At 35.3% G+C, this 27,904-nt stretch overlaps 2 protein-coding genes and 1 long non-coding RNA gene across 8 annotated transcripts; 2 read left to right on the plus strand and 1 right to left on the minus strand.

Moving 5' to 3' along the window:
* The first annotated feature begins 3,538 nt into the window (after nucleotides 1-3,538).
* Nucleotides 3,539-5,040, plus strand: LOC136220905 (uncharacterized). The gene is made up of 3 exons (XR_010684759.1): nucleotides 3,539-3,917; nucleotides 4,014-4,329; nucleotides 4,584-5,040. It is a non-coding gene; the product is annotated as an uncharacterized lncRNA (long non-coding RNA).
* A 4,540-nt stretch (nucleotides 5,041-9,580) lies between these two features.
* On the plus strand, nucleotides 9,581-16,682 carry LOC136219323 (uncharacterized). Of its 6 annotated transcripts, XR_010684122.1 has the most exons (4): nucleotides 9,581-10,000; nucleotides 13,693-13,867; nucleotides 14,756-14,971; nucleotides 15,050-15,434. XR_010684122.1 is itself a non-coding variant. In XM_066006694.1 (3 exons), the coding sequence occupies exons 1-2, from the start codon at nucleotides 9,616-9,618 to the stop codon at nucleotides 13,839-13,841; spliced, it is 534 nt and encodes a 177-aa protein (XP_065862766.1). In that variant the 5' UTR covers nucleotides 9,581-9,615; the 3' UTR covers nucleotides 13,842-13,867; nucleotides 16,328-16,682. The 6 variants fall into 6 exon arrangements, 5 of the variants coding, with proteins under 5 accessions (XP_065862766.1, XP_065862763.1, XP_065862765.1 ...); XM_066006694.1 differs by lacking the exons at nucleotides 14,756-14,971; nucleotides 15,050-15,434 and adding an exon at nucleotides 16,328-16,682; XM_066006691.1 differs by lacking the exons at nucleotides 14,756-14,971; nucleotides 15,050-15,434 and adding an exon at nucleotides 15,677-16,028.
* Nucleotides 16,683-25,318: 8,636 nt separating this feature from the next.
* On the minus strand, nucleotides 25,319-27,502 carry LOC136219324 (large ribosomal subunit protein eL8y). Its single transcript, XM_066006696.1, has 7 exons — nucleotides 27,398-27,502; nucleotides 27,242-27,289; nucleotides 26,953-27,154; nucleotides 26,588-26,757; nucleotides 26,167-26,295; nucleotides 25,974-26,066; nucleotides 25,319-25,625 (listed from the first exon to the last, which is right to left on the minus strand). The coding sequence occupies exons 1-7, from the start codon at nucleotides 27,398-27,400 to the stop codon at nucleotides 25,494-25,496; spliced, it is 777 nt and encodes a 258-aa protein (XP_065862768.1). The 5' UTR covers nucleotides 27,401-27,502; the 3' UTR covers nucleotides 25,319-25,493.
* Nucleotides 27,503-27,904: the final 402 nt, after the last annotated feature.

Consider the following 27,904-nt stretch of genomic DNA (forward strand, 5'->3'; position numbering starts at 1 on the left):
GAAGTCACTCGGCATGAATCGAGCACGCTTCGGGCGAAAACGCTCGACGAGCAGGGCCCTACGGGCCATTTCTGCTCGCCGAGCAGGCCCCTGGAGGCCTGCTCGCCGAGCAGGCCGCCAGAGGCCTGCTCGCCGAGCAGGGCGCCAGGCGCCTGCTCGCCGAGCAGGCCACCAGGCGCCTGCTCGGCGAGCAGGGGGCTGCTCGGCGCGAGCAGCCCTGCTCGCCGAGCAGCCTTCCCTGCTCGGCGAGCAGCCCTGCGGGAATTGGTCAAAAAGACCAATTCCGCCCCCACGAAGCCACGTTCGGCCCCACGTCTTCCTACACCAACAAGGACACGAAAATAGGTCAAAACGAGGCCCGAGACGCGTCTATAAATAGGATTTTTCCATTGTAAATTAGATATCTTTTTCCTTTGTAATTTTCTTAGCTTTTCACCTTGAGAAATCCTCTCCACCTCCTCCATATCCTTCAAACCTCCATTGAAGACACCTCCGAAGCTCCATTCACCGAGGATTGCTCAAGCTTCATCCTTAAATCCTAGAAAGACGCCTGCATTGGTAGACAGGTTCCCTGAAAGGGATTTTTCTTCTTTTACATTCTGTCTAGCCTCTGATACATGCTATGAATTCTAGGTTTATTGTAACTTCGTGACAATGTTTCCATCTTTGATATATATTATAGTTCTTGTTTATTCAATTGTTTTGATGTTTTAATCTTTGTCTTACGCTTTGTCTGATTGGTTTAACTCATTCGATAATCCCAAAATTAGGTTGGCACATATTGCGAGCTGAATCTGACCTAGTCAGTGCCTATAGGATTGACAACCCTATAGAAGATTAAGCCCAAATTACTGAGCCTTAGAGCTAGTTTCGGCCTTACAAGGGAATCACGAACTAGGGACTTTAGGAGGATAGGTCGGGTTAATCGCCTTGGACACAAGTGACTTAGTTTCAAATCAATTGTTTAAACATTCTATTTTCATTATCATCGTATCCCTTCATGTTCATTCGGTTAATTGCATTGGTAAAAGATCAATTAGGGGTAGAGTAACTTAGTTAGGCGTAGAATAACTTAGTTAGAATTAGATAACTTAGCTAGGATTAGTATAATTCAACCTAGGAGTAGATTAATATAAACAAACCAACTCAAAATCCCCTAAGCCTAGATAACATCCGAGATCGAGTAGCTCGGTACTTGCAGAAATAAATCCTATGGACGATAACCTGGACTTAATCCAGAAATTTATTACTTGATAACGACGGGGTACACTTATCCCTTAGTGAGGTTTCCCAGAAACCGCATCAGAGGTTATGGAAGCTTTTGGATTCTCCTTAACTTTTCGTGACTGGATTTTAAATATCCTCGCCTTTTCGAAAATCTTAGTCTTAATTGGTGGTGTGGCAAAAGGTTATTTTGGCTGTTCCCAGGGTGTTCGTCAAGGGGATCCCCTCTCCCCGATTCTTTTTGGCATCGCGGAGGACTTCCTGTCGCGCTGGCTGTTGAAAATCGAATTGGATGGCTTTTTTACGCCTATGTACTACTCTGGTGGTCAGAATTTTCCTTCTCACCTCCTCTATGTTGATGACATGTTAGTTTTTGCTAAAGCAACTATGTGCAACGTCAAAGCCCTGAGGGATTTCTTCCGGTTTTATGGGAATATTTCAGGGCAAAAGGTCAGCTGGAATAAATCCTCAGCTTATTTTGGTCGGCATGTCTCCAGGGTGAGGGCGTCCCGTCTTGTCAGTTGTTTGGGCATCTGTATGGACTGTCTTCCCTTCAATTATCTTGGGGTTCCTCTGTTTAAAGGTGCGCCCCGTGCTAGGTTTCTAAGTTCTATGACGAATAAATTCCTGTTATCACTACAAGAAATATGACCTTTTATGATGATTTGTTTTTCTACAAACATAATTTTTGTCACCAATCATTAGTTATCATGACGAATTTTTAGTTTCGTCATTTTTTTCATTTTCTCACGACAATTTTTAAGAGCGTCTCCATTGATCTACCAATTCGTCACTATTAGATATATTTTATGACGATAAACACATAATCGTAACGTATAGTTATGGAGGCCAAAAATTAGTAAATGAATTCGGAGGGAAAAAAATTTCTTGACAAAGTAATAATAAATGGTGACAAATTTATCGTCATGGTAAGAAATACTTTTTTGTGACACTTTGTATTCGTGATGATTTTATTTGAACTAATGGTAACAAATTAGATTTTGTCATTTTTTATTATCTTTTGTGATATTATTTAAATATTATCATGTATTTTTATATTATTGTGACAATATATGAACAATCATCACCATAATATTTATGCAAAAATTTCAAAAATTTCAAAATGGAGAAAGAAATAATTTATTAACGGGCTATTTTTTTTATAAATGACGATTTACTTTTTCATCGTGTGAAATAATACATTAATAAAATAATTGAAAAAAAATGATAAGTTATATGTGTTATTTATTGTGATTTTAATATATGGTTATCTATTTGAATATTTTTATAATAATAACATACAACAATAACGTAAATGTTTATAAAATAATATGTTTTTCACAAGTCATAAAATAATATTAAATTATGATTTTTATGTTATAATTGAATACAACATTTTTTTAGATAACTCTTACGTGTTAACACTGAACTAAAAAAAAGTAATTGTAACTCTCTTAAAAACAATAATGGTAACAAAAAATATTTAATATGATAATATATTTATAGTTATGACAAAATTTAATTGTGGGGTAAATTAAACCCATGGTCACTTTACTTTATTTATTTTAATATTATGGCCACTGAATTTCATTTTTTAACGGAATAGCACTGAACTTTATACTTTTTAATATCGGTAGCCACTCAACGGTTCAAAACAACCGTTGATGGCCTCAAAATAAAAAATTCGAAGAGTTAATGATATTCTAAGAAACTTTAATTCTTAAAAAATTTCGTTTTGAGGTTATTTAGGTATTCTTTGATTAGGAGAGAGAGATGATTTTTAGAGAGAGAAAGCTACAATAAAGGTGATTTTGGAAAATAAAAAATGTGGTTTCATGTTAAAAGTCGTTCTAAACAACTTTAATTCTTGAATATTTTCATTTTAAGGTCGTTAATGGTCATTTTGAGGAGATAGTTAAAGTCGAGTGGTTACCGGTGTTAAAAAATGTAAATTTCAGCGCCCATACCGTTAAAAATTAGAGTTCAGTAGTCATAACATTAAAATAGGTAAAGTACTGTGACCATAGATGTAATTTACCCTTTAATTCTGTGACGCATGAAAAATTATATATTACAGATAATTTTATAATTTTATAATAATAATTGATTGAAAATAAAACTTTTTTCCTGTGATTAATAAAAATAAAAATCTTTTGGTTCAAAAAAAATAAAAATAAAAATCTTTAATGATTTATTTACAATTCTCACGTAATTTCTTGATTTATTATAGTAATAAATAATTATTATCATGAATAACAGAAAGATATTTATTTATTTTATTTAACTCCCTAATCTAACTAACCCTATCTTTTTGTCAAAAAAAAAAAATCCAACTAATCCTATCTCTGCATCGTGTAACCCAAACCACTACCTTCACTTTCATTTGCAAGCCGCCACCGCCCCTTCTCTGCAAATGCAGTTGGCCGCCCCTTTTTTCTTCCAGTGTCAACCTCTGTAATAGCTTCCTCTCTCAATTTTTGCCTTATTCGCGATTTCGTTGATCAATCAATCTTTCGTCATTCGGGTTTCCTTAGATAATTTTTTTGTACTCTCCACGGTTGTGTCGAATTCAACCCTCAAAACACATGTTTTTGCTCTCGGAAGCTTTTAGAGATCCAATCAGTTATGACAGTGGTCCAAATCCAATCCAGAATACTAAAGCCTTGATGAAAATGCTGAGTCTATATATAGAGGTACTCATTTTTCTATCATTGTAATGTTTTTCCTTCAATTGCTATTGTGATAATATGATCATGATTGCAATGAATTTTTTTATATGTGTATTGCAGATTGAGTATGATCCAAGGGTTGTCAATTTTAGGCATATTTTAAAGGTTTTCTGGTCTAGTCATGATTTAAGGCAAGTGTTTGGCTGGGATCCTGATGTGGATAACCAATATTTGTATTGATAAATTAAATGACAAAAACTAGAGAGTTTCTTTTTATTTATTTGCTTAACACTTATTCATTGATAATAATGTATAGGAAGATCTATTATGTTTGCAAATGGAACTTAAAGAAAAAGAGCTATCGAGATCAAGGAGCACCGTTAACAGCTTGAGTCATTTTATCCTGCAGAAAATGAACATCAGAAATGAACATCATGTACTTTTGTTTATTCATAGCTTCTTACTTATTTGATCAAATTGCTCCACTTCAGAAGTTTGTTTTCTATATAACTTTATTTTAGTTTGGTAGGTTGTGCTTTTACATTTTATCCTCAAATCCCCATTTGTTGCTTAACTTTATTTTAGTTTGGTAATTATAATATTACTTCATTTTTTTTTACTTATCAACATGGTTTTCCAAACCTGAACTCATAATCTTTTTGGTCCATTTTTTTTTCTATTATGTAAAAGGTACAAACAGCATAGTTAAACCCAAATTGTGGCTTTCGACAACAAACAAGGAAGCAACAAAGTAATAATCTCACTAGATGATCAAAAAAGTGCACAAGGCTCCAACATCGTAAAGTTATTAGCATTTATAGGTATATGATTAATATCCAAGGTAAAGTCTTTTTCTAAAATAATACATTTAAAATATCTCTATATATATGACTAATAAGTGTGTGTGTTTTAATGCAAGAGTTTCTTGATTCATAAGTGGGAGGCTGGTCACTAAAAGCACAGAGATTATGTTTCTAGATTTTCTTAGTTTCTTTATGTATATGTTTGGTAAGGATTTTTGTAGTCAACATGTTATTTTCCATTATTGAATATTAAATATTTACTAAAATTGTTTGTGTTCACTTTTAGAATTTGAATTAATATTGTAATTTCATATTGTATATTAATTATATGACAATGAGTATATTGTTTATTATGAGATAATATTCATGACATTTTCTATCATTAATATAAGTTTACATTTAATGACATATGATTGTCATCAATTACTATTCTTAAGTGACAATTTAAATTTTAATGGACGAAAATCATGACATATATATCGTCACTTAAATTTTCCGATTCCCGTCTTAAATATTCGTCACTATAACTGTATTTTTTATGACGAAATATACATTTTTATCAGTTAAATATATAGTTTCTATGACGACATTAAATTTTAAGTGACAAAAAAGTATTGTAGCTACGATGGTAATAAATATACTTCCAATATTGTATTCAAATTCGTCACTTTACTTATATATTTAGATGACGAAAAATGAATAGCGTCATTTAAATGTTTACTATTCATGACGAAATAAAGTCTTATATGACAAAATATTATGATAATAGTGACAAAATAAGCGTCACTAATACAATTCAGTATAATGACACATGTTCTTTTTCGTCATGTAAAAGTAAATTATATATGACAAACGAAAAAATTGTGATACATACATAATACCACGCTCCTGCCGTGACGATCACTGTGATGATAAATTTTCGTCACTTATTGTGTATTGTGACAAAAAAGCATGTTTTCATGACAATTTTTGTGCGTCATGAAATATCAAACTTCTTTTAGTGTATAGATACCCATTTTTGTTCGGGACATTTTTATGCTTTAACTGACAATATTTGAAATTTGAACAAGTTTATAAATTATATCAGAAATAAAACATTTCATTCTCACGTACGATTTATCTGAAAAATGGATCTTTTTGTATACCAATTTATTATGTCTCAATATAATTATTAAGTCATATTCAATGTATAATTTATTGGAACAAAAGTATCTTCCATCTTGCTCTAAACTATATGTGAGATATAATGTATTGTTTTCTGAATATAATTTTGAAATTGTTATATTTCAAAATATGATTATTAGTTAAAATCAATTTTTATTTAAATATTTAAATTAATATCTTGAATTTAATTTATTCATTTAAAATTATGTTCAAGAAATAGATATAGTTTTAGATATGATTTTTTTTTGTAAAAGATTGTCTATTAAAGATAAGTTTTTACATAAAATCATATTTAGAGCAAGATTTATTCTTAGAACCAATTAATTAGGAATGAATTAACATTCAGAAAATAAATTCTATCTATTAAAAATAATAAAACAAAAATAAAATAAAAAGCTCTTATTAAGAAATAAATTTATATCTACAAAACTAATCAATTTACATTCTTTGTCTTTTTGCAGATAAATATGGAATTAAATCCTTAACTCATCTCTAATCAAGTCTCCACTCAAATGAAAGGCAAGAATCCAAAATTCAAACTTCAACTTTCTAGGTAAAATTCAAAAATGGACAGCATCATTAGGCCTCAATCCAAGAAAAAGATCCATTCTCCAAGACTAAAGAGACAAAACCATATGGAAAATCTAAAAACCATAAAGACAAAACCATGCAGAAATCCAATTTCAAGAAAGAAGAAACAAAATATTTATTGAAAAAAAAACAGAAACCCATGCTGAATTCAAATTATAAAATGAGCTTCTTTTGCTCATTCAAGGGGAGAGTGGGAGAAGGCTAGTTTTTTCAGAGAGTTTGGAGACCAAAGTTTTGGGTCAAAATTGAGAGTATATTAAAAACATAAATTGGAAGAAAATTTGTGTAATAGTTGGATTCTAAAAGAATTGCTCAAACCTTGTACTCTCGAGCATATTGAATACAAATTCATCTTTCTCAACTTGTTCTTCAAAGCTTTTTACTAAGGATTTTTATTCCTAACTTATAGAAACAGTGATTAAAAGCATACATTATACATTTTGCTTTTAATATGATCTGATTCTGTAAGTTTTAAATAAAAGTCTATTAATCCTCAGCTCATTCAAATACTTGTTATTTATTTATTAATTTTATATTTTTGATCTATATATTATACTAACATTATTATTTACTTCCAGTTTATACTAACTATCTATTATTTGTGCCAACCATTTAATATTTCTTGTTAACTTACTAACATTATAAGAATTTGTATATATATATATTGTTAGCATATCTCACCAATCTTTATCTTTTTTTCCTCAGACCCTTTTATCATCTTTTGTACAGATTGCAGAAAGGATAATAATAATAATAATAATAATAATAATAATAATAATAATAATAATAATAATAATAATAACACTAATCTGATCTAATTAATATATGTAGGCTTTTCCATTTTTGTACAGGAAATCACCTTCCGTCAAGCAGATCTAAACCAAAAATTGCCGAAACGTATTTCTCTCCTTATGTCTGATTAAAACTCATCGGATTTGAACGATTCATTCATTCACGCTTCCGGTCACTGAGTATCAGATCTGAAGAAAACAAAAAAGGAGAATAAATTTTCAATATAAAAAACGAAAATCATGAAACTGAAACTCGAGGAAGTACGGAAATAAGAAAGCCGAGAAGCAAATCTACTCCTCCCCGGTTACCTCCGTCGTTCGCCACCAGTCGCACCGCCTATCTTACCTCGTCTATCTGTCACTCCGTCCGCCACGGTGCACGTCGCCATCAGCAATCCTCGAAATAAAGGCCCCGACCATGAGAGCATGTAACCTAGGTTGAAAAGAAGGAACTCCCCAGGCAAAAGCAAGAGGCAGGACCGTCTCCAGCATTTTGGAGGCCCTAGGTGCATTGTGCACTTTTTTTTATATCTAAATCCAATACTATCTTAGAAATAATAAATAGTAAAACCAATATATTATTAACTACAAGTCATATAATATAACATAAAGCAAAGAAATTATTATTCTTCTTGCTTTTGTATATGTAAAATCGAGTTTTCTTTTATATATTTAAAATCAAGTTTCTTCTCACCAGCAGGGCCGGTTCCAGGGGGAGGCCGCCTAGGGCCTCCGACTTACGGGGCCCTCCGGTCGGAATTTTTTTAAATTTGATAATTATTAAAGCATTTATGGTTAAAAGGTATATAGATTTAGATATGTAATAAAAGATAGTGCTAGATTGAATGGTAAAGACATAGTGGAGATGTTTATAAGGGTGAGAGTTTGATTCCCTAGATTAGCATTTTTTTTCACATTTTTTTTTCTTTCTTTGACAACACGAATGTATAAATTATTACTTTATTTTTTTTATTGAAATACGGACCTAGCCTAATGGGAATCCCAACAAGGTTGGCACCCCCCGAAAAGGCAAATTATTACTTTGTTATTATAGTTATTTTTAAATTTCTTATTTTTTTTATAAATTACAAGATGAAATTCACTTATGAATTACAATTTGTAATTTGGTGCAAAATGTTATTTAGACTCTGATTTATTTAAAATTTTAATATTTGGCCACTAATTTATTATTTGGTCACATTTAGACTATAAACTATTTAAATTGATGAAATTTCACTCAATTTTGATGATTCCTTGGATCAGCATTTTTTCTCTTATTTTTTCTTTCTTTCTTTTGACAACACTTGTACTGATTTTTTTCTGAACTTTTTTTCATATTTGGAAACAATGTATAAACTATTATTTTGTTATTATTGTGATTTTTAAATTTTAATTTTTTTTAATTACAAGACGAAATGCACTTATAAATTACAATTTGTAATTTGGAATAAAATGTTATTTAGACTCTGATTTATTTAAAATTTTAATATTTGGCTATTAATTTATTATTTGGTCACATTTGGACCATAAACTATTCAAATTGATGAAATTCTACTTAATTTTGATGAAGTCTTGATAAAATTGTTTCCTTATAATATGTGCTGATATTTTGACATATGAGCTTTACATGCCGTGCGTTTTAAAGTTGATTTACCTAAATAATTAATGAGATTAAAACAAGAAAACAAATCTCTAAACTAAAATTTATCAAGTCTAGTTATCAAAATATCATCGTATGTCAATAATTCTATTAAGTTTCCATCCAAATTGGATTGAAATTTCACAAATTGGGATAGTTCAGTGGCCAAATGGTAAAATTTTGGATAGATCAAGCGCCAAATGACAAGATTCCTTGGATCAATCGATGTCCAAATAGTGATTTAAGCCTGTAATTCATAATAAATATGCGACTCAACCAATTTTTAATTTTGAAGATAAATTCTTCTCTTTCTTTCCATAGAATCTTGCGATTAGGTTCGAGTACAGCCATTCAAGATTAATTTCCAAAATTTAATATTTTGTCGTCTTCTTGCTTTTCGCATGACTGGTGAGAAGAAACTTGATTTTAAATATATAAAAAAAAACTCGATTTTACGTATACAAAAGCAAGAAGAATAATAATTTCTTTGCTTTATGTTATTATTATATGACTTGAATTGTAGTTAATAATATATTAGTTTTACTATTTAATATTTATTATTTCTAAAATAGTATTGGATTTAGATATGAAAAAGAGTGCACAATGCGCCTTAGGGCCTCCAAAATGATGAAGACGGCCCTGGTTAAGCCCATCCATATATTATCTATTATGTTGAGTCTTAAGCCCATATATATTGAGTTATCAAATTCCCAATCCATAATCAACTCTCCGTAATGTCACGATTTCTGGCGAAAACCTTCCACCGTTCCTTTTTTCTTCCGGCGAAGGTTCCGTCCTTCGCTGTCAACTGCCGATATTGTTCATTCAAGCCTCAATTTACTGAAATTGACCTTGCTTCATGCTCGTCGTCCACAGCATCGGAAGTGGACGGAGATGAAAGGATTCGGATGATGGAGGACTTAGTTAACCGTGTTATGCTCCGGAATTCTACTCCCGACTGGCTTCCTTTCCTTCCTGGCTCTTCTTTCTGGGTTCCACCGGCCAACCCTTGCTTGAATGCTACGGATTTGGATCAGAAGTTGGTTGATTCGTTTACGGCTGAAGAGTTCATCGCTCTTACTTCTCGCGGCTTGCCTTCCTATGAATATTTCGTTTCAGGTACTCCCATTATATTCTAAATTCTCTTAATCATACGTGCGTAATTGAGTAGAATATGGCGAATAGATGAGCTATATGAGAAAATAATCGGTGGCTATAAAAGAAAAAATCCGTGCAAAATTTGACTCAGACTTTGAAATTGATGGACATGGAGCCATGCGAGATCAATGGAAGATAGCAGTTGAATTTAACATGTCACAATGCTTGTGGCTAAACAGTCTTGTCAGAATTTGTATCTAGATTATGCTAGTAGTGTATGTAGAGCATGAATTAGCAACGCTTAATTTTGAAATAGTCTAGTTTAGTACAAGTAAATTTGGATATTAGCAAAACATGGAATTCATAAGCAACCAATGGTCGATTGGGTTGTATGTTAAGACCTCCCAGTTGTGTTGCTTGAGGTTTTAAAATTGAAGGTTTTCATTTGATTTTATCCTTATTAAGTTTTAGAACAAAAGGAATCTGTTGGCTGGACCTAAGCTGTAAAAGGAAAAGAAAAAGAAAAAGAAAAAAAGAAAGAAACTGAGAAGAGTGCAAATACTGCTGTATTGTTAGTTTGTTACCCAAATTCTTAGTTAAGTATTATTAGGGCAGTGTCTTATTAGAGGAGAAGATAGCAACTGGGGAATTTTATCAAGATTTTTGTGGTGCAAGCTAGCTTAAAGAAGATATATGCTGTCAATCCAGTCTTATCTGTTTACATAGTTGTCAAATCGAGATTTGACTCGTGAATCGAAATCCATATTTTGTGAATCATGACTCGTGAATCGAATCAAATCGTAAGATTCAGTTCAAATTCAAAATATTATCAAATATTAGTCTAGAAATGTTATTTTAATGTCAAAAAAAAATCATATCAACCAAGTACTTGCAATTCAAATCTAATGCAAATGCAATCCTAATAAAACTAATTACAAATCGGACTCTTGTTAATAACTTAGTGGAGATGGAGAGTTTGAGCTTCTTACTCTTTTTTTGCCTTGTTGTGAACTTGATAAATAACAATCAGACTAGTGGATAGTGGATTTAGTAGTTAGTGTTGTTGAAGTTTTGGTGAACAGTGATGAAGATCCGACTCGAAATAGAGCTGAATCGAATCGAATCATGTGATTGGAATTGCGAATCTTAAGATTTTGTTACAATTTAGATTCAGCTCGAAATAGAGCTGAATTGAATCGTACTATTGGAATCGTACTATTCGAATCGTGAATCATAAGATTCTAACAACAGTGTCTGTTTAAATGTGGAAAACTATGCCTATTTCTAGAAAATGATTTTCAGAAAACTAGAACGTGGAGTTAAAGGTGGAGTTGTAATAATCTAAATGATATATTCCTAATAATGAATGATATATCATCTAAATGCAAAAATAAAATATCAAAAGCAACTAAATAAACCATTCAAACTCATAGGCAAACCTGAGTTTATTTGGAAATAGATTTATAAACGTTTAATGAAATTGATATTCCAACTTATCTTATCCTTTGAAATAAGAACAACCATCTGCATATTAAATTGTTGTAGCTTAAAGTACATAGCTCTTTGTGAATATGCATATCATCCTTGGGGTTTGAGGTCTAGCTTCAGCTTCTTTTTTTTTTTTTCTGTCTGATATTTCATTTTATTTATCTTTTGGGCTATTGGCTGTGAAAGTTAGCCATACAAAACCATTTCAATAATCTTATATAAATAATTTTCTTTTCAATATATTAGGAGTTGGGACTTAAAGAAGTAACTTCAACTAAAGATTTCAAATTGGAAAGTTAAAACGAAAATGGATACACCAATTCTCATGTTTTCACTTAGAAATAAAAGATGAGAAAACTAGAAGAGCTACCTAGAGTTTTTCAAAGATTAGAAAGGCCTTAGCTTCTAGAGTTCTGGGAGACACGCTTTCTGTTGCCTAGCTTCCTTCACCATTGACCCCGTCACTTGAATACATGCCTGCACATAAATTTTGGTATTTTCTCAAGTATCTTTGTTTTGTTAGCAGAAAGAAACTGGATATCAATTTTTTTTTCTCTCAATAATTTTATATTTTAAATTTATATCAAACCAATGAGCTAGCTTAATAAGTTATAACTAGTGAGAAGGAGAACACGTGAAATAGTGTAAGCAACAGCCTCATGTCTTACGAATTACTAAGCTGTAGCTCACTTTTGCCTTTCAGAAGACTATACCATAGTTGTTAGAATCGTACGTCGACTCGTACGATTCGATCCGATTCATGAAGATTTCGAGTCCACCGATTCGGTCTATTCATGACACCATTAAAAAAAAACTGTTTTCCATTTTTAAAAACTTAAAAACATCTGGAGAAGAAGTTATTTAATAAGAACTAACAGTATTTAATAAAAGTTATGGAATAGAAACAGATGACTCTTGGCTTTATAAATTCCAAACCTTCCCTCTTCACATCTATTTATTTGTTATTTAACTGTACTCTCCTCTACACTTCTATTTATTTGTTATTTAACTGTACTCTATTCTATTCTTGGATATTAAAATTGCATTTTTGGACTAACATTTAAAGTTAAATATGGTTAATATTTTGTTTTTTTTAATAATATTGTGAATTTGATCTGAATCTTACGGTTTGATTCCCGAGTCCCGATTCACAAAATGAGATTTCGAGTCACGAGTCGAATCTCGATTTGACAACTATGGACTATACTCACATGACAAATCCACTAATGACAAAACAACACAAATTTCACCAAAGCTCATCCAAGTTCTGTTACCATTTTGGCTGTTTCATTTCAATCATCAACTTTGAGCTGATCTTAATTTGTTGTATTTGAATTACCATCAAATATGTGGACTATCCTTGGCCCCGTTTATTGTTAAAGGGGTTTAACTTGTATTCATTATTGCATTGGAATAACAATTCAGACTGTGGGGCTACCAACTTGGATTTCTGATCTTGTGTGACAGTGGACTGGTTTGTGCGTGGGTATACATAGTAGAGAAGTAAAAAAGCTAACTAAAATCTAAGAGCATCTCCAATAGGATGACATGGCTCTTTAAATTGTCGAATTTAGCTAGCCATTTAGAGAGGGAGCACTCCAACAAGATGACATGGCTCTCTAAAATATATAGCTAGCCATTTTCACTAGCTAAATTTGGCTAGTCCCTTTGGCTAGCTATTTCTATTTTTTATTACTTCTTTCTCTTTCTTCTTTGTTTCTTTTTTCGACTTTTTCTTTTTTTCTTTAAATTTATTCACTTTTAATGATAAAATAATCAATTAGAGAGTCAAATAGCTAGCAAGGTTGGAGTTAAACATAAATTTGGCTAGCTAAATTTGACTACACTAATATTTTATATTATTTTAGAGAGTCATATAGCTAGTTAGTGTTGGAGATGCTCTAATAACATGTATTTGAGCCATTTCTTGAGGATATGAAAAATGATAATGCTTCCATGACTAGTTCATCAATTGCTGGTTAGAGAGTGGAAAAGGGTTTAGCAAATTGTCATCTCAATTCAATCCTCTCCTCTTTAAAAGCACTATTGCATGTTTACGCACTTCGACTCTCATAATTCATATATGTTGGCATTTATGACGTGCATATACTTTTCTGCGATGAGGTTTTATAGATTGATTGAAAATATTTTGTTCTTACAAAAAAAGGATATTGTTTGTACTGAGGCCATTGTGAATATATTTTCACATATATTTTCGACTGCAGGTGATGCATCTGAAGAGGCCAATTCGGAAGTGAAAATCATGGTGGGAGGGAGGGAGATAACAATTCAGATGCAAAAGGAGGATGATGGTGTAGAGGAAATGGAATTCATAGAAGATTCAGATGCAGAGGACCAGGACCAGGAAGGATGATAACAAGTTTAATGGAAAATTCTCTGGTTAGTAATTTCTTTCTTTAACTTGTCACCACTTAATCTGGTTACTAATTCTTGCATGCACACTTCACGGAAAACAGCATCAGGTTTTGGTGCAGCGCCTCTGCTTTTTCTTTTCTTTTTTAAGTTGTTACATAATAATTCAAATGTAATAAATGTTACATGCCTAAGTCAGCTAAATATGGTTAGGCTGCTATAGGACTGTTTGTAGGCTGCTGTGGTCTACAATGTCTTCTTGATTGAAGGAGAACCTTGTATATATATATGTGTGGATTGCTTTTAAGTAAATATATTCATGTAGTATCTTAATCTATATGGTATCCCATGGACTTCTCTCTATTTCCGTAATCTAATATTAATCATCGATGGCTTGTCTTCTTGTTCGTGTCATGGCTTGTCTTCTTGTTCGTCTCTCCTGTCTGATTTGTTCTTCTAGGTTGGGTCTCCCAGATTATATTTTATAATCTAAAATATCTTGATGTACCGTCTTTAAGACTGTTATTTGTATCTGTAGCAAGTTGAGCATGATTAAATTAAAATCTATGCTTCAGCTTGAGGGGGAATGTTACGTAATAATTCAATGTAATAAATGTATACCTGCCTAAGTCAGCTAAAATATTATAGGCTGCTATAGTACTGTTGTAGGCTGTTGTGGGCCTACAATGTCTCCTTGATTGATGGAGAACCTTGTATATATATGTGTATTGCTTTTAAGTAAATATATCAATGCAGTCTCTTAATCTACATGGTATCCCATGTATTTCTAGTGTATTACATGGTTTGTTACATGGTATCAGAGCCTTGTTTTGACTTCTATTTTGGGTTTCTGGATTGAGATTCCAAAATTTGTATGCTGCTTTGTGAACAGAATTTTTGGGTTGTTCCTTTCAGCATTATTGTCGGCCTTGTGAGCAGACTTTTTGGACCTACCAAGTCTCAGTTCTTCTTCCGTCACTGTCGCCTCTCTGTTTTCAACCTGTCTGTCTCCTTTTGTGCATTGACGTTCCTGGCAGCCTTGTGTGTGTTGCTTCAGCTGAGTTTTGTTCCTCTATTTCTGAAAAGCTTGATGTTCCGCTGTCGTCTCTCCTGTCTGATTTGTTCTTCTAGGTTGGGTATCCCAGATTATATTTTATATTCTAAAATATCTTGATGTACTGTCTTTAAGACTGATATTTGTATTTGTAGCAAGCTGAGCATGATTAAATTAAAATCTATGCTTCAGCTCGAGGGGAAACGGATTTAGGGCTAAAGCTTCCTTCCCCTGACTCAGACAGTCGAGATTGCCTTGCTTTCGTTCCCTCCCTTAGTTGCCTTCCCTATCCTTGAAGGCCAGTGAAGAATGCATCTCAAAAGAAGCAGAAGGCAATACATAATAATTCAATGTAATAAATGTTACATGCCTAAGTCAGCTAAAATACGGTTGGGCTGCTATAGTACTGTTGTAGGCTGTTGTGGGCCTACAATGTCTCCTTGATTGAAGGAGAACCTTGTATATATGTGTGTATTGGTTTTAAGTAAATATATTCGTGTAGTATCTTAATCTATATGGTATCCCATAGACTTCTCTCTATTTCCATAATCTATAACATTAATCAGCGATGGCTTGTGTATTCTTGTTTGTGTCATCACTATTTGCGTAATTAATTTCCGGTACTTACGGTAGCCGTGTGACTTCATTTCAGTTCATAACAAGCCTCTGTTTGACCATAACTTGATTATTTGAGAAAAGACGTAGCCATTCGAAAGATCTTGAGCTGAATGGATTTACTTAATCACGTAATGAAATCATTTTTTTCTAATTTGGACTTGCAGGGGTGATTCCCATCTGAGAGTAGAAGTAAAAGTAATATGGAAGGGTAGAGTGTTTTCCATGGTTATCAAACTTGGCTACAAAATGCAGTCGAATCCTGTCAATGATGAACCTTACTGCTGTCAAGTCGCTTGTTCATATATGACCCCTAAATTATAATAGAGACCGGTTATCTCGTTAGTAAAGAATTGAAGTGCTTGATCAACATGTGTTCTGAACAAACAAATGCTAATGCTACTGTCATTTCTCAAGTATCTATCTATTAACATTAAGTTATTGATTATAAGTTTATGCAAATTTTGATTCCAAGTTGTGACAACTTTCTGCGACTGAATTAGAATGTTAATTTTTCAAGTACTTTTCCATGATTGATGCTGTTGAATTTTGATGTCCCTGGTCATCAAAGATGCATGTGGTTGCTTACACATTGCAAGTACTCGCATGAGGACGTCGAATTAGGCAAGTTTGTAAAATTCTTTCAGCATACTGCATGTCTTGCATCTTAAATATCATGGTTTAATTATAGAATTATTTATACAAGAAGTGTTTTAGAGGCTTTTTGGATGAGTTGGCACCCTAGAACTAGATCCGCCGAACCTGCTCTTTCTAGATTGGTATTCCTTCACCAATTGCTTTCTTTCCACTGATACCAGTAATGGAAAGGCGAAATTGCAAAGGAGGAAATAGAGAAGGAAGGAGACGAAGAGAAGAAGGGAAATTACAGAAGGCAGGGTCGGGTTTTAAGGCGTGGTGGTGATTAGGTTTATAGAGGATAGTGTTTGGTGGCAAGGTAAGCTTCGATGATGATGAATAGGTCAATTATTCGTGTGTTTCGCTTGGGGTGTTCTTTTTTTTTTTTAATTTAGGGATCGTTCAGTTTTTTTGCCGATCTTCTGTCGATGGTCCAACCCTGAATTATCTATGGACCACTTTGAAAGCACGGTGCGAAGCCGAGCTAGGCAAGAACTTAAGTCGATTGGGACGTTACATGATTGGGATGTAGTATAATTGCTTCACCTATTAAAGATAGTATAGATAGATTTGCTCTTTCTCAACTTAACTTGCTTTATTTGTTTTTGGCTCATTTTCTATATTTTGTGAGTTAGATGTTTGATTTCTATTTTTTCCTTAGGTCTTCAAGAAGAACAATATTCAGATGGATGTTTTTATTAGTAGAAATATAGACAGATTTTTCAAGGCACTTAAAATCTAGACTGAATTTATCTAGTCAATTCCTTCAATTTTTTCTTCTACCTTGATGAGGTTCCATACCAGTCTGTTTAAGGCAATTAGATTTGTCCATGAGTTGGGATAGGCCTGGTCTAACGGATTTTTATGTAAAATTGCTCATCCCAACCGCAGCCCAGTCTATTATTAATTTATGCATCCTTGGGTCGGGCTGGAGTCGGGTTTAAAATCAAGTCACAATCCAGCCTATATAAGTCTTCCTAAAAAAAATATACATGGTTTTCAATTATAAAAAATAAAATTTATATTTAAAAATAAATATTTAATTATAAAGGTATAAATTTCCTAATTAATATTAATAAGGCAGGTTGGGCTGGGTCGGCTCGTATTATTTTCATCAGTCCCAAACCCGTTCAAAAAATGAATGAGCTTTAGTGGACCCGAACGGATTGGGTCTAAGATTAATTTTCATTACCTAAGTTCGGTCTAAGGGATACGAGTCTAGATGGGCTGGGCGGATACTGGAGCCCGTGGATAGGTCTAAAGGCAATGAGCAATGGCAATGAATAAATAAACTCTATTGTCTAATGCCACAAACTGCTAATTGCAAAAGACATGAATTTTAGGAGATGTTTTATATTTTTCATTTTATTTTCTCTCTGGTCAACATTACAGTATGACAAACAATGCGATTGATGTTATAATTAGGAAACAAAATGTTTTTAGTTTCATAATTAGGAAATGTTTTTAGTTTCATAATTAGGATGAGTGATTTTCATCTGGTTAGTGATTGATCAAATATATTTAGTCAGTTACTGTTAAATCTAGTCTTATTTAAATCTTGGGGCCGAGATTAAAATCATCTTACAGCTTAGATTTGATAAACTTAGATCTAACGGTGACTGGTCAAATTGGTCAATTTTAGACTTAAATTGGCATTTATACATCTCTGGATAACGTATTATTAATCTCTTTTTCTGTTTAACTTTTTTTTTTTGTCCCGTATATTGTTTGTCCCAGATTTATTGTGAAAATTATCAAAGCATGGATGATGATAAGTAATTGTTAGTTTAGTACTACAAAAAAGTGTGAAAATTATTACAATAATGAATTACTATAAATGGATTTGAATTATTCAAAGTTTCAAATACTCATTACAAGCGATTGTCGAGTTTTATATATTATTTATTTTCCTCGATGAACTATTTAGTCTCTAACCTTTTTCTATGAACTGTTTAGTCCCTGCCGTTAGACTCTCATGAAGATGTTGTTAGTCAATTTGGATTTGCGTTCTTCATTTCCTTTAAACTCTAATGCATTTGAAATCAACTTTGAGTGTTCTTCTTCTTAATTTTCTTATTAATCGTTCAAATTCGTAAGCATTAGGTCTGTTCTTTTTCTTGTTCTCCATACAAATAGCTTCTTCTTCTAAATTGGATTTCCTCTTCTAAATTGGATTTCCTCTTCTAAAGTTTGAAGGTAAATAGTAAAGGGTAATTTAGTCATTTTCGAAGTCATAAACGGTAAAAAATCTAACAAACAGATTGAAGGACTAAACAGTTCACTGAGAAAAAGGTTAGGGACCTTACCATGTGTTTTTAAAAATACAGGGACTAAACAGTGTGTTTTGTCAAAATATAGGGACTAATAAATTAATTACCCTAAATGTTATAATACCTATTCATGTTAAAAAGGAGCCAAATATTATGATATTTTAGATCTAAAATGAGTTCAAATTTTATTTTAACTTTTAAGTATAATTTTTTTTTTATTAAAGACCACTTTTCTCTTATTTGTCCTAGTGCTCGTAAAATGTCAAGACCGACTCCATAGATTTGCCCCAACAAGGGATTAGTATTTCATAAAGTATTTACTTTGTATCTACAAGTTAATTAGTCGAATCTTGAAGAATTTGGTATTGGAAGAAAATATATAATAATTGAATTAGTATTATGTTTAATATATTAATGTACTTTTTGTATTGGATAATTTGTAGTTTGTATTAAATGTTTATTTTTGTATTTTGATATTTTTTGTTATTTATATCATGTATACCAATATTTTATAAATTATATTTACCTAATTATATTATACAATAATATTTTTAATTACACTAAAAATATTATTTAGAATTTAAGCAATGAAGAATGAAGATCCTAACGTCAGACATTAATATTAACTATGACCTACCTACCGGCCGCTCTGTGCTAGGGTTTCGAAAGTAAGAATTTTCTCGCTATTGACGAGGGTTACCTAGCTCCACCTCCTTCCTTACCTTTTGATCTTTGCTACTCGATTTTGCTGGTGCTACTATATCGACCCTAAGGAACCTGGAAACAGCTTTTTTTGACAGCGTCACAATTGAGGAGGAAAATGCACCCGGGCTGATTCTACAGGTTGAGGATACCGCTATGCTGCCAAAGCCCCCAGCTTGGAGTCTCGCAGGGCGTATTCTGACAGATAGAAGCTTTAGATCCCCGATAATGAAGAACACATTTGCAGAGTTGTGGCGACCAGCCAAAGGTTTATATATAGAGGAAATTGATTCAAACCTATTCAAATTTGATTTTTATCACCCACTTGAAAGAGATCGTGTTGTGAAAGGGGGTCCCTGGACTTTCGAACAGAACCTTCTGATCATTGAGAAGCTGGAAGAGGGACAATGCCCTCGATCACTACTATTGAACAATACGGAATTCTGGGTGCAGGTCTTTGATTTGCCATCTGGGTTCATGTCAGAAAAGGTTGCTAATTGCATTGGGAATTTCATGGGAAAGTTTGTGGAGTCAGATGCAAACAACTACACAGGTGTGAGCAGAACCTACATGCGTATCCGTGTTGGGCTAGATGTAATGCAACCTCTTAAGCGAAAAATGAAAATTGGTAAGGCCGGTGGGGCGTTTTCCTGGATCAATTTTCGCTATGAGCGCTTGTCGACCTTTTGTTTTTATTGTGGGAAGATTGGACATGCTGATAAGTACTGCTCAGACTTACTTGACTTGGAGAACCCGGAGAATGCTGAGCGTGTATTTGGGGTTTGGCTTCGGGCACAGAACCGACGAAATTCCGCACCACCTCAATTGCGCTACCTGCTGTCAGTTCCGCCAAGTGTTGTGGGGCGAGCAGATGGGAGAGTTGTGTTGGGGGAACGGGACATGAATGTTAACATTCCTGGCTCAAAGTCTTCTGGTAGTATGACTGGGGCAGGCACACAAGGGAAAGTTGCTGCAGCAGTGCTTAGTATCACACAAGGAACACGACACTTGACCCCTAAGGCAAACTCAGAACAGTCGGCTGAGGATGAAGTGATAATTACAGAGCCAAAGAGACGACGTCAGGGGGAGGCCGGGAATACCACTAAAGCGGAAACACCTAAACCCATGGACTATGATGCCTCTATGGTGGTGGTTGGGACGCATCAATCTGAAAAAGCGGGTGCTGGAGTCCAGACCCGCCTGGAATCATGAGCATCTTAAGTTGGAACTGTAGGGGAATAGGCAACCCTCGTACAGTTTGTCTCCTTGCTGAGCTAGTGTCTAAACTTAGTCCAGATTTTATTTTTTTAATGGAAGTGAAGTGTAACCGCAAAAAAGTTGAAGTAATAAAAAAGAAATTCTCTTATGTTGGCTTGTTCTTTGTCGAACCGATCAATTCGGGTGGGGGTCTTGCTTTTTTGTGGAAAACTAATGGAAGCCTAAATTCGTTGGGGTTCTCTCGAAACTATATTGATGTGAAAATTACTCTACCAGGTTTGCCGGAGTATCGATTAACCGGATTTTATGGCTTCCCGGAACGGAGTCGCCGCCAGGATTCCTGGCTTTTGCTCAGACAGTTATCCTCGTCTCACTCTTTACCATGGTGTGTGATCGGGGACTTTAATGATATGCTTTCTGTTATGGATAAAAACGGGGGAGGGCGGCACCCCTCATCTTTACTGAATGGGTTCAATGACACTATTACTCAGTGTGGTTTAACTGAAATTAAGACGATCGGGCATAGATTTACTTGGGAGAAAAGTCGGGGTTCTGACCGATTTATGGAAGAAAAGCTCGATTGGGGCTTCGCTTCTGAAAGATGGCGTAACGCTTTTAACACGACCCAGATAAGCCATGAAGATGCCCATTGCTCGGACCATGTGGCGCTTTTCTTGTCTATTCGAGACACACATCAGCACCACCATCGGCAGTTCCGGTTCGAAAATAGTTGGCTTTGGGAGGGTGGTCTGCGTGAAAAAGTGGTATCAGGTTGGGAGTGGAGATGGAGCAGGTCTGCTACTTCGACAACTTAAATGTGGTCAGGAACTGCTGGAATGGGGTAATCTTATTCGAAAACGATTCAAGCATGATATCAACCTCTGCCGCAAGGACATCAGACGCCTAAAAAACTGCAGCGACCCTTTTGCGCAGGAATCTCTTCTGTCAGTACGGGAAAAGCTTGATAGTTTGCTCCTTCAAAGGGAGGTTTTTTAGAGGCAACGCTCTCGCCAGTTGTGGTTGAGCTCGGGTGATCTCAACTCCCGTTATTTCCATGCCTGGGCTATTAGTCGACGCAAGAAGAACCTTCTGCATAAGCTCAGGGATGAGTTTGGGGTTTGGCATGAATGGCCGTCTGGACTAGGAGAACACCTCCAGGGATACTTTGATGCTTTATTTAAATCGGATGGATCTACCTCTGGTCCTGTTATTAACTCAGTCACAAGGAAAATCTTCCCAACGGTGAATGCAGAACTATTACAGGATTTTACAGCGGAAGAAGTTAAAAAGGCTGTTTTTAGTATGCAACCAGATAAGAGCCCCGGGCCGGATGGCTTTAACCCTTGCTTCTATCAGAAGTTCTGGGATATTGTGGGACCTCAAGTCACTTCTGACTGCCTAGAGTGGCTTAATTCGGGCCTGTTTCCGGACGATATTCACGATACCAATCTGGTGCTTATCCTAAAAAAATCTAAGCCAGAATCCGCAGCTGATCTACGACCTATAGCACTATGCAATGTCATATACAAAATCATGTCAAAAGCAGTGGCTAACCGCTTAAAGCAGGTTCTTCCTCTTATTATCTCCCCTACTCAAAGTGCTTTCATCCCAGGAAGGTTAATAACTGACAATGTAATGGTTGCATTTGAAGTTAATCACTACTTGCACAGAAAATCGAAAGGTCTCACTGGTTTTGCTTCGTTAAAATTGGATATGGCAAAGGCCTATGATCGGGTAGAGTGGGATTTTCTTGAAGTTATGATGTTGAAATTGGGGTTTGCTGAGAGGTGGGTAAATCTTGTTATGCAATGTGTCCGTAAAGTCAAGTACTATATTGTTAATGGAGATCACAGGGTGGGTCCAATTGTTCCCCAAAGAGGTCTCCGCCAAGGCGATCCAATCTCTCCCTATCTCTTTCTCATCTGTGCGGAGGGTCTATCGGCTTTACTCTCGCATTCTGAATCTCAGGGACTACTTCATGGTTGTAGGGTGGCGCAGGGTGCCCTAAAAATTACTCACTTATTTTTCGCTGATGACAGTTACCTATTCTTTAAGGCAAATATGGCAGAATGTGAAGCTGTGAAGAGATGCCTTCAACAGTATGAGTTAGCATCCGGACAGAAGATAAATTATACAAAATCATCAATTTCATTCAGCAGGAACTGCAACCCTTCCCTGGTCCATAGACTGAGCGCTGAGATGGGTGTGGCCCACGTTGCAGTACCAGAGAGATACTTGGGTTTGCCGTGTAGTGTGGGAAGAAACAGGAGACAAATATTTAATTATCTGAAGGAAGCAGTAACAAAACGCTTTAGGGGCTGAAAGGTGCGATTTCTGTCTCGGGCGGGGTAAGAAGTCTTGATTAAGGCGGTGCTGCAATCCCTCCCAGCATATGCAATGAGTCTGTTCCTCCTCCCTCAATCAACCTGTTCAGAACTGGAATGTCTGATGAACCAATTCTGGTGGGGAAGTGAAGGCAAAGGTAGAAAAGGAATCTGGTGGCGCTCCTGGGACCGATTATGTTGTTCAAAGAAGTTCGGTGGTATGGGGTTTAGGAAGCTGCACCACTTCAATTTGGCCCTGCTTGCCAAACAGGGATGGCGATTATTAACAAATCCAGACCCCCTTGTAGCCAGAGTGTTTAAAGCCCGCTATTATCCAAAAACGTCCTTCTTAGAAGCGTCACTTAAGGACAATTCGAGCTATTGTGGCGTAGTATCCTTGCGGCTAAGGATTTGGTAGCTCAAGGTACTAGGAGAGCTGTTGGGAATGGTTTGTGCACAAAGGTTGACTCGTGGCTTCCTGCACGCAACCCATATATTGAGAGCGAGATGACTGGAGACATGGCTAATGTAGTGGTGGCTGGTCTTCGAAGTACTGATAACAGGGGTTGGGACGAGGACGTCATTACTGACCTATTCACTAAGCGTGATCGTGCTCTTATCCGGGAGATCCCGATATCAAGCCAGGATGTCTCTGATACCTGGTATTGGAAATTCGAATTAACAGGGATTTACAGTGTGAAGAGCGGGTATCGACAGAGCAGGAACTCACCTGGTGCAGCCACAACTGTCTTGAATAAAGCATGGACTTCAATCTGGAATCTGGCCATCCCCCCAAAGGTGCGCAATCTGATGTGGAGAGCCTATGCGAATTGTCTGCCCATAATGTGGGAGCTATATCTCCGTCGCGTTCCTGTAGAACCGAAATGCCCCCGGTGTAATTTGAATAATGAGGAGGTCCTCCATGCCCTCATCAGTTGCAGCAGAGCTCGTGCAGTATGGAATTACTCAAAAATTGGGGACATCAGCGCTACTGTGTTGAACTTCCAGCAGTTCTGGGATAGGGTGGTTCAAACAAATGAAAGTGGTAAATTGGAAGAAGCTGCGATGTTATGCTGGTCAGTGTGGCAAGACCGGAATAATTGGATATGGAATAAACTACAGACACTAGCTCCGATTCTGTTTAGTAACGTGACGGCCTTGAAATCGAGATGGCAGCAGGCCCAGCTACTGTCCCAAAACTCAGTTCCAGTATGCCCGGTTCGACCCTTATGCTGGCAACCCCCACCGCCTGGCCAAATTAAAATCAAGTTTGATGCGGCACTGTTCGCTAATCGATCGTTGGTCGGGTTTGGTTGGATAGCACGGGATGACACTGGCAGTTTTCTGGCCTGCGGCAACGGCGCCCTACAGTGTAGCCAAGGCGCCCTCATCGCAGAGTCACTGGCCTGTCGGGTGGCTCTGCATTGGATCAAAGACAACGGATGGTCAAACGTCTATCTAGAAACGGATTCTCAATTGCTGTTCCACGGTTTATCAAGTGACTCCCCTAACTGTTCTACCTGGGAAATCATCCTTAATGATTGTAAATCTTTATTGAAAGATTTAGTTGGCTGTAAGGTCAGTTTTAGTAAAAGGTCAGCCAGAACGGTAGGTTCTATGTCTGATCACGGAGTTTGGTTCAATGAGCCTCCTCCTTTTTTGTGTAATGTTCTGATTTCTGATTTATAAATCATCTCTTTTGTGTCCAAAAAAAAAAAAAAAAAAGATCCTAACGAAAATTTGAATCCTTACACGACCAAAAATAAAACTCTGTGCGAAGTTTCCTCCCGTGATATGAGTTACCACCCCTTGATCACTTATACTACCCCAAACATCTGACTGCATTTTCCAACTGGGAAAACCAAAAATTGTTTTTCATAAATTTGCAAACAAATAAGGGCTATAGTGAGTATATTTTACCCTCTACAACCTTAATCGTTGGAAAGTACATTCATAAATTTGGTACAATTTTCTGTTTGGTATCCAAACTTTTATATGGACCTTTTACTTAACTCTGGCACTTCTAAATGCTGAGTTGATAGGTTGCAAATCTCACATAACTAGCAACGTCACTAGTAAACATAACTTGCAATGTCACTAGAAAACATAGGAATCGGACCCAGTGGAAAATAAACCTCATCGAACACAACTAATTGAGAGCAAAGACTTGTCAGATTAGGAGCGTAAACGAGTCAAATTGAAATCAAATTTGAATAAGTTTAAGCGCTCTTTAAGATTAGGAATGTTAACGCGCCAAATCAAGACCAAGTATGAGTAGACTAATCAAGAGTTAGAATCAAAAACTAATTACCTAATTTTTGTCCACAATTATTAATTGTTTTATTGAATTAAAAGTGAATTAAATATATATATTAATTGAAAAATAAGCGAACATTATTGCAGCTTTACCAGTCTAAATTAAGACTACTTCAGAAAAAAGCTGAAACTCAACTCATCAATATCTCCTTAAAAGAAAACTCAGACTCGGCTCGTTAATATCTCAAGCCGATCCGAACACAAACTACCCCATCTCATTAACATGGGTTCATTCAACCTCCATTAAAGACAAGAGTTACTATGGGGCAGATTGTAATAGTAAAATTCATTATAAATTATAGCTTATGCTCCTAGATAGATAGCATATGATTCATAGGTTAGGTGATGGGAAAAAATCCACCCATAATTGCAAAAAGTGAAACTTCATTTCAATTTGAATACAAAAAAAAATCCTAAGATAATAGAATCGGAAAAAAGAAATGTCAATTATCCCACAGTAAAACTAAACAGAAACTGTCACAGCAAAACTTATAGTAGAAAGAAAACAAACATGAACCTTAGTTCATTCTCTGAGCAGCCTCCTTTGCTAAGACTCTTTCCTTGGCTTTGCTCTTCGCCTGAGATTTCGATCCCATGATGCCACCACCCCACTTCTTTCGGTGCTCATCAAACTTGTCGTTGAAATTGGCCTATATTCACATGACAGCCAGTAAGAAATACACAATCAACATTCAACACTAGCAATGGCTAGACATTCCAAGGAAACATCGTAACCAATAGCACCGCAACCAAGGAAACATTGTAACCAATAGCATCAAACGTTCTCTTAGTCTTGATCATTATGCATCAAGACCAAGAGCATTATAACAATCCGGATCACATACTGAGAAGCAGTATTAATTACCTTAAATGATAGCATCATTCAAAAAACGTATTACAAGTTGCATAGCATATCAGTAAAACTAGTGATCATGATGCATCAAGACTAAGAGCGTTAAAATGCTCCGCATCAGATATTGAGTAGCAGTATTAATTACCTTGACAGCCTCCAAAATTTTCGAAAATTCCATTTTGTCTTCATTCTTCACGGAGGTAATGCACAAAGCTGCAGCAGTTTTTTTGTGGACAATCTGATTTCACCACAAACAATATAAGAGACCACGAAAAGGTTAATTCCCAAACAGAACTTGCAAAAATAAATCAGAAATGGAACAAGGACAGAAAATTCACCGCTCCAAGCCTTGATTTGCCCTTGACAATCGCATAAGGTACCTCCATTTTGCGGCATAAGGCAGGCAACCATACGACCAGCTCAATTGGGTCAACATCATGTGCTATTACAACCAATTGAGCCTTGTTCTACAGAGACAAAGCAGATTTTTATTAGAATAAGATATGATAGCTTATATAATGTGGGACAAGAGCATGGATTGAGAAAAAATTAACATCGGAAATTGGCAAACAAAGCAATTACATATCAAGAATTCGACACAAGAAAAACAACAGGAAAGATAATTCCAAAATGCAACCATTACAAATCAGAATTTGTAAGCATATACTTGATTCGTTACCTTAAAAAAATGCATATACAAGGAGTCCGAACCAAGCAAATTAACTACAGTGAGCAATAGGTAGGTATTAAAATGCATACCTGCTCAATGAGGTAAGTGACATGGTTAAGCCCATATTTAACGACAATTGGCTTTTTGGATTCCACAGTTTTTCCGTCAGCCTCAGCTTGTGCCCTCTGAAGAAGCCTTTCCTTCTTGGCTGCCTTGTCTTCAGGCCTATACTTGAGCAGTAACTTAAAAAGCTGTGTGGCTGTAATGCAAAACAATAACATAAATAAAGGCATAATAACTCATAGAAGCAACATATAGTATTGATATCTCATGGAACTTTTTGGTTGCCCTTTCTTACCATTGTGGAGATGACAGTAGCTTCAATTTCATAAAATTCAAAAAGCTAGAAATTGAAGCACAAACTGATCTAGAATTTTTTTTTAAAAAGACTCACCAAGGTTTTTGTCCAAAGTTTTGGTGAACTGGTTAACAGCAGGAGGAACCTTGAGACGTTGTTTGAGAATCCTTCTTTGCCTCTGAATACGAACAACATGAGGCCACTTGACAAACCTAGTCAAATCCTTTTTGGGTGGCAATGCACCACCTATCCCAAATTGCTTTGGCCGCTTCTCGATCAAAGGATTCACAACCTTTTCCTGTAATTATCATCAATCATAACTTTTTAGCGGTTCAAGCCCCAAACCATGAAAATCAATACAACAAACAGACATTCAAGTACTTACAGTTTTCTTCTTCGCCGGAACTGGGGCCTTCACACCTCTTTTAGGAGCCTGCATTCACAGTAGCAATTAATCGATAAAAAGACCAAGAAAACATGTCATCCCGCTTTTATTGTTTATCTATCGATGCTTTCAAAAACAAATCAATCAAGTAATTACCATTGAGGAAAGCTGCAGAGTTGCGGTAGAAGCTGCAGAGAAATGAAGGTTCTAGGGTTCGGAAACCCTAGAATTTATATAATGAAGCAATACTAAGAAAATGGGCTTATCAAATGTTATTGGGCCTGTCTCAGTGAGTTGCAAAAGGCTGAGGATACCTATACGAAAGTTCTAGGGCTTTTTAGATGAATATCATAATAGACTACGAATTACAACTGAATCATATCATCAAATTTAATTCTCAATATGTCATTTTTTTTCTATATATATCAAATAAAATATGCTTTTACATCTAATTTAAAAAATTTAAACCACAATTCATAAATCTCAAACTCTTAATAATATATTATAGACCCTTAATTTATAAACTTTAATCTTTAAAAATAATGATTTTATTAGTTTGACATAATTCAAAATTATGACTTAATATAATGGTAAATAGTTTTTTTCTATGTAAATTTCCCAAAGTTGTTAAGGGAAATTACATCAATACTCCCGGTGGATATG

This window comes from Euphorbia lathyris, chromosome 2, assembly GCF_963576675.1.
Source record: "Euphorbia lathyris chromosome 2, ddEupLath1.1, whole genome shotgun sequence".
NCBI lineage: Eukaryota > Viridiplantae > Streptophyta > Magnoliopsida > Malpighiales > Euphorbiaceae > Euphorbia > Euphorbia lathyris.

Bases quoted from the DNA above. Each gene is read 5' to 3' on its own strand.
- LOC136219323 (XM_066006694.1), top strand. From the start codon at position 9,616: ATGTCACGATTTCTGGCGAAAACCTTCCACCGTTCCTTTTTTCTTCCG. The intron at 10,001-13,692 runs GTACTCCCATTA...TTTCGACTGCAG, and splicing joins CTATGAATATTTCGTTTCAG to GTGATGCATCTGAAGAGGCC.
- LOC136219324 (XM_066006696.1), bottom strand. The intron at 26,758-26,952 runs GTGAGTCTTTTT...TTTGCATTACAG, and splicing joins AACTTTGGACAAAAACCTTG to CCACACAGCTTTTTAAGTTA. The intron at 26,296-26,587 runs GTATGCATTTTA...TTGTCTCTGTAG, and splicing joins TCACTTACCTCATTGAGCAG to AACAAGGCTCAATTGGTTGT.